Raw genomic sequence first — 12,828 nt, forward strand, 5'->3', positions numbered from 1 at the left:
GACATAACTGATGTTCTAAATGGGCCTACATGTTGTTTCTGGCCTAACTATGGGGTGCAACCTTTAACCTTTAATGATCTGATCTGTGTGGGTTCTCAAAACCACAACACTATCATTGACTGGGTTATATCTCAATACTAAGTCTGATGTCTTCTGATTACAAATCACAGCCACTCCATTTATTTTACATGTTTCATGACCAGAAAATAACACTTTGTAATCGTCAGATTGAAACTACCCCAAACCATCTAAGTTAAATTATCCCCAAAATTTCAGTTCTTGTCTTCTCCTCTCAATCTCTCTCTTTACTACATTTAACTTCTTATTCTCCTCCTCTTCCCTTTATAAGGGGTGAGGTCCAATGGCAACAAGCTTCTGCCTTGCCTTCACCATGATACTCCTCCACTCCACTCTGTCCTCAGCCATCTCACTCCACCCTCCAACCATCCCCACGTTACTTATATCCCTCTTCACACAATCCTCCCATCTCAACCATGGTCTACCTCTTTTCCTCCTACCTTGATCCTTCAACCTATCTGCTCTCTTTGCCATTCTCTATTCCCCAGCCCATCTCAGCTGGCATTTCACCAATCTCCCCATCGAGCTCATCTGCACACCAATCTCCTTCCTCAGTTCATCCATTCTCCTTCTATACATCCTCTTCACTCTGCAATCCTCATGACCCAGTTGTTCTCATAAACCTGTAGCCTCTGTTGTCTCTCTGTCAGTGCCACCGTTTCTGGGCCATAAAGGTAGGCCAGCATTACACAATACATCAGAACATTCACTTTTCATTTCCTTGATATATTTCTGTCTGTCATTACACCTTCCACCATCCTCCACGCATTCACACCCACGTGAATCCTCCTCCGCAACTCTGTCTCAGACTTACCATCCCACGGTCACTGTTCCCCCCAGATACTTTCACTTCAGTCTTCTCCATACTCATCTTCAGCTCATGCTTCCCAAATGCCTCCTTCCACTACCCCAGTACTTCCTGCATCTCCCACCCACTCTCCCCACCACAACCGCCAGATCGTGCACATACAACATTCTCCCCATATTACCCCTCATGTTTACCTTCCTGCTTACCAGCTCAATCACCATGATAAACAGGAGTGGGCTGAGAGAGCTTCCCTGCCTCAAACCAATGTTCACATTGAACTCCTCCAACATCCCAGGACCAACCAAAACTCTTCCCTTCGTTCCCTTGTACATCCCTTCCACCAACCTAACTTCTGCTTCTGGTACTCCCATCCATCTCAGTGTCACCATCACCATCTGTCTTGGGCCAGTGTCATAGGCCTTCTCCAGATCCACAAATCCCAATGCCATTTCACCTTGCATCTCCAACTCCTCCATCAGCTGTCTCATTGTGAACATGTCATCTGTCATCCCACTACCCTTTCTAAACCCCTGCTGCCCTTTTCAAATCTCCATCTCATACTCTTCCATATCCTCCCATACTCACCTTTTGTGAGGCTTGTTCTGCAAGTGGCCAAATCTTTCACTACAAGCTTCAGCATCTTGAGGAAATACTTCAACTCTTCTATAGCTACCATAGCCTACAATTCAGGGGTCGGCAACCTTAGGCACGCGGCAGCGTAATCATTGGCACACTGGCGAAAGCAGTGCCCTCTCAGTTGCATGACAAATCACTTCTTGAACAGCCATTGGCTGTTGCGCGGCCTGTCTTATTTAGTTTGATTGACGGTACGGCCTCCCGCTCACATTTCCCACAGTGCAGTGAAGCGGTTCAGGTTCGGTAGATGATGGCAACCCCGCTAGCTAAGAAAGCTGAAGTAAAGGTTCGGGCATTCCAGCCCTCATGGACAGAAGAGTGGGGTTTTGTTTTTCAGAAGGACCGTGCTGTGTGTACTTTATGTTTTGAAAATGTTGTTTGTCGAACGTTGAGTGTTAAGCGCCATTTTGAGACAAAGCAAGAGAAAACTTTCAAAGATCAGGCAGACAAGGCAGAATCCATCAAACGTGCCGTGTCCAGGTATGGGAAGCAAGCCAACACCCTCAAAGTCTTTGCCACTGCTAAAAACCAAGCGACTGAAGCAAGCTATCGCATTGCTCATTGCATTGCTCATTGCATTGCGAAATGCAGAAAGCCATTCACTGATGGCGAATATATTAAGGAGGCTTTTCTATGGAGCTCAGAGGTCCTGTTTGAAGGCTTACCATCAAAGAGACAATCAAATCAAGAATAAAAGATGTTCCCATGTCAGCTAGAAGTGTTGAGCGACGCATCGAAGAAATGGCCTCCCGTAGTCGTTTGACAACCGACCACTCCGAAGCATGTTTGCAACTTAAAGGGACTAACTACAACCCCCAGATAATGGAGCTCAGCAAAGGAAAGCAGGGCCAGGGATCACACTGACTGGAAGGCATCTGTTTATTTGTAGTACACATGGGTTTGCATATGTAGCTGTTTGTCCATCTCTTTTTTTCCAACTCTGATGTGGATGTTTTCATGAGGATGGCAGCATTCTTGTATAGTACTGGTATTTCTGTTTGATACAGTTTATTCTCCCTTTTTGACATTTGTTCCCAATGCAATACTTTGTAAATGAGTTACTGAAAGCAGTGTTTTGAAATGGGGTCCGTGCATATAATTTGTAACCGCATTGGGGACAAATTTTACAATGATAAAATGATCATTACAATGTCCTGATTATGAGAGATAAATGTTTCTTTAAAATGTTGTTGCTATGCATGTAGCCTATGTGGATGGAATAAAATTCCATGTCTGTAGGAAGTATTTTTTTGATGTGGTGTCATAATTAAACTTAATGTTAAACTTAATGTTGATATGGCACACTAACTAACAAGAACATTTCAAACTGGCACTTAATGTCAAAACGGTTGCCGACCCCTGGCCTACATCATCAGATGGTGAGTGGATCGAGGGTGCAGAAATACAACTTTAACAGCTCCAGAATTTTAAAGGGGATTTGACGTTCCCTGGTTAATTAACCTTGCACTCCATGTCCAAATTTTGTGGACGTTTGAGAGGCTCAGAATTTGCTTTTCATTTCTACACTTTGTTTCAAAACCTGAACCGCAAGGCAACGGCAGATTTGGATTCAGAATTATTTTTTTCCCCCAGACGAGATTTGCTTCTCTGAAGGCTAACGAGCTCCATCTACCCCCAAGCAACTGGTTTTAAGGTGCCAGTGATTAGCTTTTCACCTCTACACCCTTTATTGAAAACAACCCCTGGTTGTTTGAAAAACATAAGAAGGCCAGTGCAATGCTAGACTATCAGAGGCTGTTTGAGATGCTCAACCGTTGGAGTATTTTAGTACACCTTGAGAGCTTACCCCCAATGTGACTCCATGACAGTCCATTTGTGATTGTATGGATGATTAATCGAATCTATGGATGATTAATCGAATCTTCTGGTGTAATGCACTGACTTTATGGTCATACAAACACAGCGGACATTAAGTTAAGGAGATACATTGTTCCTTCAAAATGTGTGATTGGGTTATGCAAGGGTCATGAGCTGAAGGAAGAAGGCCAGGGGGGGTGGGGTATTATGAGTTCTCGTTGCAACAGGCCCACCAGCAGCTCTATCTAGGTGGACATCGTACAAGCATAACCTGCATTTCCTAGTATTAAAACTGTAACTTGTTATAGACGTGTCGACACTTGCAATACAGTCCATCTTTAAGAAAACTTTCAGGATATTAATTAGTGTATTATAAGATACCACTGTTAGTATGCCTGAACTTTTCTGAAGCTTGTTTTGGAAGTGGCCAACTGTTTCACTGCAGGCTTCAGCACCTTGAGGAAACACTTCAACTCTTCCATAGCTACCGTAGCCTGCATCATCAGATGGTGAGCTGGATCGAAGGTGCAGAAATACAACTGCAACAGCTCCAGAATTTTAAAAGGGATGATGACCAGGAGCTGTGTTCTCTACAAGTGCAGATTGAGGTGACATGTGCAAGACATATAGGCCTTAATCCAAACATTTGCTTTTCTTTCTCCATTCCAGTCATGGTGCAGCCGTGACTCTGGATGGTGCAGCCGTGACTCTGGATGGTGTAGCCGTGACTCTGGATGGTGTAGCCGTGACTCTGGATGATGTAGCCGCGACTCTGGATGATGTAGCCGCGACTCTGGATGATGTAGCCGTGACTGGATGATGTAACCAGACTCTGGATGATGTAGCCGTGACTCTGGATGGTGTAACTGTGACTCTGGATCATGTAGCCATGACTGGATGGTGTAACCTTGACTCTGGATGGTGTAGCCGTGACTCTTGATGGTGTAACCATGAGTTGTGGTGTTCTACCACAAGCTGGAGCAGTTGTAGTTTATCACACATGTGCAGTGATATTGATTTTATAGATTAAAAGTAATAGCACTACAGTATAAGTTTTGACTTTTCATGCTGACATTAAGAATTTATTACATGTGGACCTTTTCTCATACTGACCTTGAATGCAGATTCTTCGATCTGAAATCTCTCAAAAACAAAGCAAGCTTGATGGGTTGGCCTTGTTTGAGGAGCAAGTTTTAGCTGCCAAAAAGGTCAGATTTGGAACGTTGTTAATACCTTTCTCGTCACTGCACACAAATGTCTTTAGAAACTTTTTTTTTTACATTAATGAACAGGATTTATAAATAATTAAATTGATATATGTGGGAATATTACATGCCCAGACCAGGAATCGACCCCAGGTCCTCTGGTCAACCGTACCAGGGCACTCGCTGCCAAACATAGGAGCACCAATGGCCTGAACACGAGAGGGTCTTCTTCCAATACAACAACAACAACAACAACGTGCATTTTAAGGCCATTTTCCCTGCTAGAGCGGGGGTTAGCCTTGCGGTCCCCATGACAATCTTCTCCATTTTGCCCTATTTTCTGCATCTCTCCTTGTTAACCCCCTTGCCCGCATTTCTTCTTCCACCATCTTTAGCCAAGTCTTTCTCGGTCTTCCCCGTCCTCTACTTCCTTCTACAATCATTTTCATCACTCTTCTCATGTACAGTGATACAGTGATATTGTGTGATGATTGATATCACACAATTGATATTGTGTGATACAGTGATATACAGTGATATACTAAGTCTGGTGTTGGCTTAGCGGTTAGGGTGCCGGCTTGGGATCCTAGGATCCTGGGTTCGAATCCCGGTCGATCGCTGAATTAACGCCAGGGGGGTTGACTCAGCCTGTCATCCTTCCAAGGTCGGCAAATTGAGTACCAGCTTGCTGGGATGAATGATCCCGGTGTGTACCCCGGTTTGGAATAGGTACACCGTATCCCTGCGCATCATAAGAGCGTGACCAAGGGGTGGCGTCCGGAAGGGCACCCGGCCATAAAAACATAGCCTCAAACAGGGAACCATGATTGTCATGGGGCCCGCAAGGCTAACCCCCGCTCAAGCGGGGAAAATGGCCTAAAAACGATCATTCATTCATTCATTCATTCATTCTCCACCAGTCACTTTCATCCTTCCTCAACACATGACCAAACCATCTCAACCTGTTCCTCTTCACAGCATCAATCACAGGCTCTATTCCCATCATTTTTCGCAATTCATCATTTGTCTTCCTCTCTCTCAACGATACTCCGCACATCCATCGAACCATTCGCATTTCCACCCTTTCCAACCTTCGTTGCTGCTCTACGTTCATTACCCATGTCTCGCTCCCATAAATCATAACACTTCTCACACATGCAGCATACACCTTTCTCTTCAGCTTCAACGACACTCCCCTCCTCATTAGCACGCCACTCAGTTCCCAAAACTTCTTCCATGCACATCTCACTCTAGCAACCGTTGCCGAGTCTGATCCACCTTCTCCATTCAGCATGTCTCCAAGGTAGCAAAATGTTTTCACACCTTCCAGCTTTACGCTGTCTCCAAGATCCAACTCAACATTTCCTCCATCTGCAGCTCCCTCTGTGCACACCTTACATTTGAATGTAGCTGCCACACTGGTTAATGACCCTCTCAGACCACTACATTTTTGATGAACCCACTCAGCGCACATTGTACATTGAATGGAGTTCACTCCGACACCCTTCCTGCACACAGCACAGGGCCACTTCCCAGTTCTTTCAACGTCACCACATGCTTTACCACTTGCCATCACCTTCGTCTTTCTGATATTCACCTTCAGACCTTTTGTCTCCATACATTCCTTCCACTTGTTCATCTTTTCCTTCAGTCCATCCATACTTTCCGCAATCAACACCAGATCATCTGCATACAACAACTCCCATGGTAAACCATCCTTTACGTTCTGAGCCAGCACCTCCATCACAGCTACAAATAGTAGTGGACTTAGTACCGACCCCTGATGCACTCCCACCTTCACCTCAAACTCACCACTGTTCCCGTCCTTCGTCCTTACAGCTGTGCGCTCTCTATTGTACATTGCCATCACTACTCTGATCAACCATTCCTCCACTCCTAACTTCCTCATTGCCCGTGTCAATACTTTGCGTGGAACCCTATCGAATGTTTTCTCCAGATCAACAAACCCAAGAAACAACTTCTTCCTCTTCTCCATGTACTTCTCCTGCAACTGCCTCACAATAAAAAGCGCGTCTGTCGTGCCTCTTCCTGGCATAAATCCAAACTGCATTTCGTTGATCTTCACTTTCTTCCTTATCCTCCTCTCCAACACCCTTTCCAATACCTTCATTCCATGCTCCAATAACTTTATCGCTCGGTATGAGCCACACTCTAGAGGGTCACCTTTCCCCTTGTATAGAGGGACGAGAGTACTCAGTTCCCAAGCCACTGGAATGCGGCCTTCTTTCACCACCAGATTACAGATCTCTGTCATTCTCTTCACACTCCAACTTCCTGCTGCCTTCAACATATCTCCCACAACTCCCGTCGGCCCTCCCGCTTTTCTACTCTTCATTGCTTTTATCGCTTCCTCAACTTCCTTCTCAGTTATCTTCCCTGCCGGTCCTAAAACTGGGTTACTCTCTATGTTGCCATCCCATTCATTCTCTGTATTCAACAGCATTTCCATATATCTTTTCCATCTTCCTTTAATTCCATCTGGGTCCACAACGATTTGTCCCACTTCATCCTTCAAGCAACTCACCCCCATCACATCACACCTCTCTTTCGCTATCTGCTTTGCAATCCTGCATACTTCTCTCTGACCCTCTTCCGAATCCAAGCGTTCTCTGAACATTTTCCTACATGCCTCCTGCGCCTTCGCTACTTCTTTCTTTGCAGCCTTCTTGGCTGCCTTATAACTTTCATGCTCTGCTGTTTCTGCTCCCATACCCTTCGCCTTCTGCCACTCCTTGAACTTCTTCCTCTTCTCGTCAATCCTCTTTCCAAATTCATCATCCCACCACCATGTTTCCGAGTGCCTCGGTGGTCCTTTTGTCCATCCACATACCTCACCAACGGCTCCCAACAGACTAGCTTTCATTGACATCCAACCACTTTCAAGCTCAACCACATTATCCTCTACCCTACTCAGCCTCTCTTTTAATGCCTCCCTTACTGTCACCTCTTTCAACCTCCACACCTTCATTCTCGGTTGGTACTTCACCCGCCGAGCTCTCCGTTGCTCGGAAACATCTTCCAATGGGGGGACAAATCCATGTCCACTATTATAAACACCACTGGGGGCGTAGTGATACAATTACATTAATGAACAGAATTATAAATAATTAAATTGTTATATCTGAGATGGCAGAGCACTGGCACGTTTCACCAGAGGACCTGGTTTCGATTCCTGGTCTGGGTATGTAATTTTCCCACATATATTAATTTATACACTTTTTTATGAGTTCTAGAGTTTGGAAAAATCCCCTTTACCAACGTACACCCAAAGGGTACCTTTGAGTTCACAATTTATTTTGCAAAGTAAGCATGATGTTGTACCATATGACTCCCACTCTCCTTGTTAATAAAAGATAGTGGCCTGCAAAAGTATTCACCCCACTCCAATTTTTTCACATGTTGATGCTACCTGGGCCTATTTAATGATGCTTACGAATCAAATGTAATACATAGAGTCTTCACAAACTACTTTAAAGTCATAAAGCTAAAAAAAATGCGGATAAAATGTGAATAAGTTAGTTTAACAGAGAAAATCAGATGGATTCTCAGTTATACAAGTCAGTTATGCAAGTAGGAATACCACTTTACCAATGATGCCATCGTTATCACCATACACCATGGGGAGTTGATGATATATGCCAAGATTCTTTTTTTTTTTTTGTTGAGCAGTTTCAAAGAAGATGGGGTGGTGAGTGGTTGGAGTGGGGCAAGTGGGGGGGAGGGGGAGAGAGGGTGGATGTACGCAACTGGTGGGATATTCTGTGAAGCAACATTAACAGTGTGAATGGTGGGATATACTGTGAAGCTTGCTTGATTGTAGCGCAACTAAAATATGTGGCCTCTAAAAGCTGTGAAAACAGGAAGCACATGGCTGAGAATGTAGAAGCCGGCCATGCTTGCGGCTCATGGAAAAGTTATTTTTTTTGTTTCGCCCGCGAATAAACTGCGAATATGTATCAGACGGCCGCAAATGCAGAAGCAGGGCGCAATTTATCAACCGCGATATATATATATATATATATATATATATATATATATTGTAGCGGCTGCCGCTGGGGTTACACAATCGCCTTGCACCTATCAAGGACGCGGAGCGATCACCAGGCCGGGCTCGTCCAGGACGCCCGGGCAGGCCCGCGCTCGACTTGCCAGGCCTCGGTCGGGACGCCCGGGCAGGCTCGCCCTCGGCTTGCCAGGCCGCAGCCGGCCCGCGGGGCCACGCCCCCTGGCGCCAGGCCTGGGCAAACCCCCTGGCGGAATAGATATATATTGCCGACCGTAAAACGTTTTTCCCAGAGTGCCTGAGTGTTTGATTCTAATAAAGCAGCTCAGATGAATTCAAGCTTTTTGTCGCGTCCATTCTTTCGATCGACGTGGGAGCCACAGCTCCTTCATTGGTGACCTATCGACATGGACACGGCAGTCGCCCTTAAACTGCCTACCTTCTGGGAGGCTCACGCGGCGGTTTGGTTCGCACAAGCGGAGTCCCTGTTCGCCCTGCGAGGCATCACGGCGGACGACACCCGCTTCCACCACGTGGTCGCTGCGCTCGGTTCAGCCACCGCAGCCCGCGCCCTGAGCCTCCTCGAGAGACCGCCAGCCGCGGACAAATACGGCGCGATTAAGAAGCTTCTCCTCGATGCTTTCGCCCTCCCAGCGGCGGAACGCGCACGGCGCCTGCTCGATTTGCCGGAGCTCGGCGACACGCGCCCTTCCGAGCGAATGGACTACATGCTTTCGCTGCTCGGCGAGCACTCTCCGGCATTCCTGTTCCGGGAGCTGTTCCTCCGTCAGCTGCCTAACCCGGTACGCCTCGCCCTGGCAAGCACGACGATCACAGATCCCCGGGCCCTTGCCAGAGAAGCCGACAAAATCTCCGCCGCGGGACAGCGCATCGCAGCGGCGACATGGGACCCGCCGCCGCCTGATGCACCATCCATGGCGCCCGAGCACCCGGCGCGTTCGACGGCCGAACTGCCGACGCAATTGGCGGCCGCTATACCGAGCCGACCACGTTCAGCACGACGTCCGAAGCCTCCACCCGACCAAGCGTGGTGTTCCTATCATGCCAGGTTCGGACAGAAGGCCCGGACATGCCGACCCCCGTGCACCTTCGGCGGGTCGGGAAACGGCCAGGCCGGCGTTCATTACCTGCCATGAACGCCGGCCACAGTCACACGGGCAACTTACTGTTCATCACGGATAAAGCGTCCGGACGGCGCTTCCTGTGCGACACCGGCGCCCAAGTGAGCGTCATGCCCGCCTCTGACCAGGACAGGCAATCCGCGGTTTGCGGCCCCTCCTTGGTTGCGGCCAACGGATCGACTATCCGCACCTTCGGCCCGCGCAACGTCACCCTCTGCTTCGGCGGCCAACGCTTCGCTTGGACGTTTGTAACCGCCAACGTGCCCATGGCTCTGCTCGGCACCGACTTCCTTTGCGCACACGGACTGCTGGTGGACGTCCAACGGCGTCGTTTAATCAACGCTGAAACCTTCAGCTCCCTGGTATGCACATTGAGCAGCTCCGCGCCGACCGAGCTGGCACGCACCGTCCCGGCGGCGAACGAGTTTGCTCGCCTGCTCGCGGAGTTCCCGGCCCTCACGCGGCCGACGTTTTCGGCCGTCGCAGTACGGCATGGGATCGAGCACCACATACCAACCACGGGCCCGCCGGTCTACGCCAGGGCCCGCCGCCTCGACCCAGCCAAGCTTGCCGTTGCGAAGGCCGAATTCGACGCGTTGGAGCACCTCGGCATCGTGCGGCGCTCCGATAGCGCGTGGGCCTCGCCACTGCACATCGTGCCAAAGCCGGGGGGTGGATGGCGCCCGTGTGGCGACTACCGCCGTCTTAATGACGCTACAACACCCGACAGGTACCCGATCCCGCATATCCAAGACTTCTCCGCCCGTCTGGCGGGACGGGTCATTTTTTCAAAAATTGATCTCATACGGGGATATCACCAGGTACCTGTCAGGGCGGCCGACGTCCCTAAAACGGCAGTCATCACGCCGTTCGGCTTATTCGAGTTCTTGCGGATGCCGTTTGGTCTCAAGAACGCGGCTCAGGCGTTCCAGCGCTTGATGGACGGCGTGCTGCGTGACCTGCCGTTCCTTTTCGTTTACCTGGACGACATCCTCGTCGCCAGCACGTCCCGGGCCGAGCACCTCCTCCACCTCCGAACACTGTTCGGGCGCCTCAGCGAGCACGGCCTCATCGTCAACCCGGCCAAATGCCACTTCGGCACGACGGCCGTTGATTTTTTGGGCCACCACATCACCAAGAACGGGGCTGTGCCGCTGCCAACCAAGGTCGAGGCCATCACCACTTTCCCGCGTCCCCGCACCATAAAGGCCCTGCAGGAATTCCTGGGAATGGTGAATTTTTATCACCGCTTCGTGCCCCGCGCTGCTCAACTCATGCGGCCCCTCTACGAAGCCCTCCGGGGCAAGCCGGCCAAGCACGACATCGCCTGGTCCGCAGCAATGGATGCGGCCTTCCAAAGCTCAAAGCGGGCCCTCGCCGACGCAACACTGCTCGCTCACCCGGTGCTCAACGCTCCCATCGCCCTCACCACGGATGCCTCCGACTACGCGGTGGGCGCCGTACATGAGCAATGGGTGAACGGGGTTTGGCAGCCACTCGCTTTTTTCAGCCGGCAGCTCCGGCCGAACGAGCTCAAATACAGCACGTTTGACCGGGAGCTCCTCGGTCTACACCTGGCCGTCCGCCATTTCCGCCACCTCCTGGAGGGCCGACCTTTCACGGCGTTCGTCGACCACAAGCCGTTGGTTTACGCCATGGCCAAGGTCACGGAGCCATGGTCGGCCCGCCAACAGCGCCACCTCTCCGCCGTGTCGGAGTTTACCACGGACATCCGGCACGTCGCCGGCAAAAACAACGCCGTGGCCGACTGTCTTTCCCGGGCCAGCGCGAACGCGGTCCACCTGGGCGTGGATTTTGCGCTCATGGCGGCGGACCAAACCACCGACACCACGGTGCAAGCCCTCCGGGCGGCGGACACGGGCCTCCGCCTGGCCGACATCCCCTGCGCGGACACTGTCCTGCTCTGCGACGTCTCCCAAGGCCGGCCTCGCCCCATCGTGCCCGTCACCTGGCAACGCCGCATCTTCGCCTCCCTCCACGGCCTTTCCCACCCGGGCCGGAAAGCTTCCCAGAAGCTGGTGTCGGCGCGTTTCGTCTGGCACGGCCTTCGTCGGGACGTCCGCGATTGGACCAGCGCCTGCACCGCCTGCCAACGGGCCAAGGTCCACCGACACACCCAGGCCCCGCTGGCACCTTTCACCGTGCCCGAACGACGTTTCGACCACGTCAACGTGGATCTGGTGGGCCCCCTTCCCCCATCACGAGGGTTCACACACCTGCTCACCATGGTGGACAGGACCACCAGGTGGCCGGAGGCCGTTCCCCTCGTCTCCACCACCACCGCCGACGTGGCGCAGGCCTTCATCGCCACCTGGGTCGCCCGCTTCGGCGCACCGGCGGACATCTCGTCAGACCGCGGACCACAGTTCACCTCCGAGCTGTGGGGCGCGGTCGCCCGCAACCTGGGGGTCAAGCTCCACCGTACTACGGCCTACCACCCCCAAGCAAACGGGTTGTGCGAGCGATTCCACCGCTCCATGAAGGCCGCGCTCATGGCCGGCCTTCAAGACGGCGGTTGGGCCGACCGGCTGCCGTGGGTCCTTTTGGGCCTTCGCACGGCCCCCAAGGAGGACCTCCAGGCATCCACCGCCGAGCTGGTCTATGGCCAGGTGCTACGCGTCCCGGGCGAATTCGTGCCCGACGCTACCAGCCCCTGGTCCGCAGCTCGCCAGCGCTCGGACCTCCAGGAGGCCGCCCGACGGTTTGCCCCCGTGCCGACATCCCACCACGGTGACCCCCAGTCCTACGTCCCACCAGCACTCCGCACCGCGGAGTATGTTTTTGTGCGTCACGACGCACATCGGCGGCCACTCCAGCCGCCGTACGACGGGCCCTTCCGGGTGCTGCGACGGGACGACAAGTCGTTCGTCATCGACATCGGCGGCAGGTCGGACCGGATTGCAGTGGACCGCCTCAAGCCGGCGCACGTGGACGTCGACCACCCACCACGGGTGGCCCTCCCGCCGCGGCGAGGCCGCCCCCCGTCCACGGTGCCCCCCACTCGACCGCCCACCACCTCACCGGACCCCCTCCCACGACCCACCAGGGGTCGCTTCGGCCGGGTCATCAGGACCCCCCTCAAGTTGACCCTGTCGG

At 51.5% G+C, this 12,828-nt stretch overlaps 1 protein-coding gene across 1 annotated transcript in view; it reads left to right on the forward strand.

Moving 5' to 3' along the window:
- LOC137436568 (uncharacterized) overlaps positions 1-12,828 on the forward strand; it is a 159,179-nt gene that overhangs the window by 138,149 nt on the left and 8,202 nt on the right. Inside the window, exons 42-43 of the mRNA XM_078786260.1 lie at positions 3,786-3,948; positions 4,465-4,548. Coding sequence (XP_078642386.1) covers positions 3,786-3,948; positions 4,465-4,548 — 247 coding nt within the window. The remainder of the gene's footprint in view (positions 1-3,785; positions 3,949-4,464; positions 4,549-12,828) is intronic.

Source organism: Myxine glutinosa, chromosome 11 (assembly GCF_964187855.1).
Source record: "Myxine glutinosa chromosome 11, kmMyxGlut1.1, whole genome shotgun sequence".
NCBI lineage: Eukaryota > Metazoa > Chordata > Myxini > Myxiniformes > Myxinidae > Myxine > Myxine glutinosa.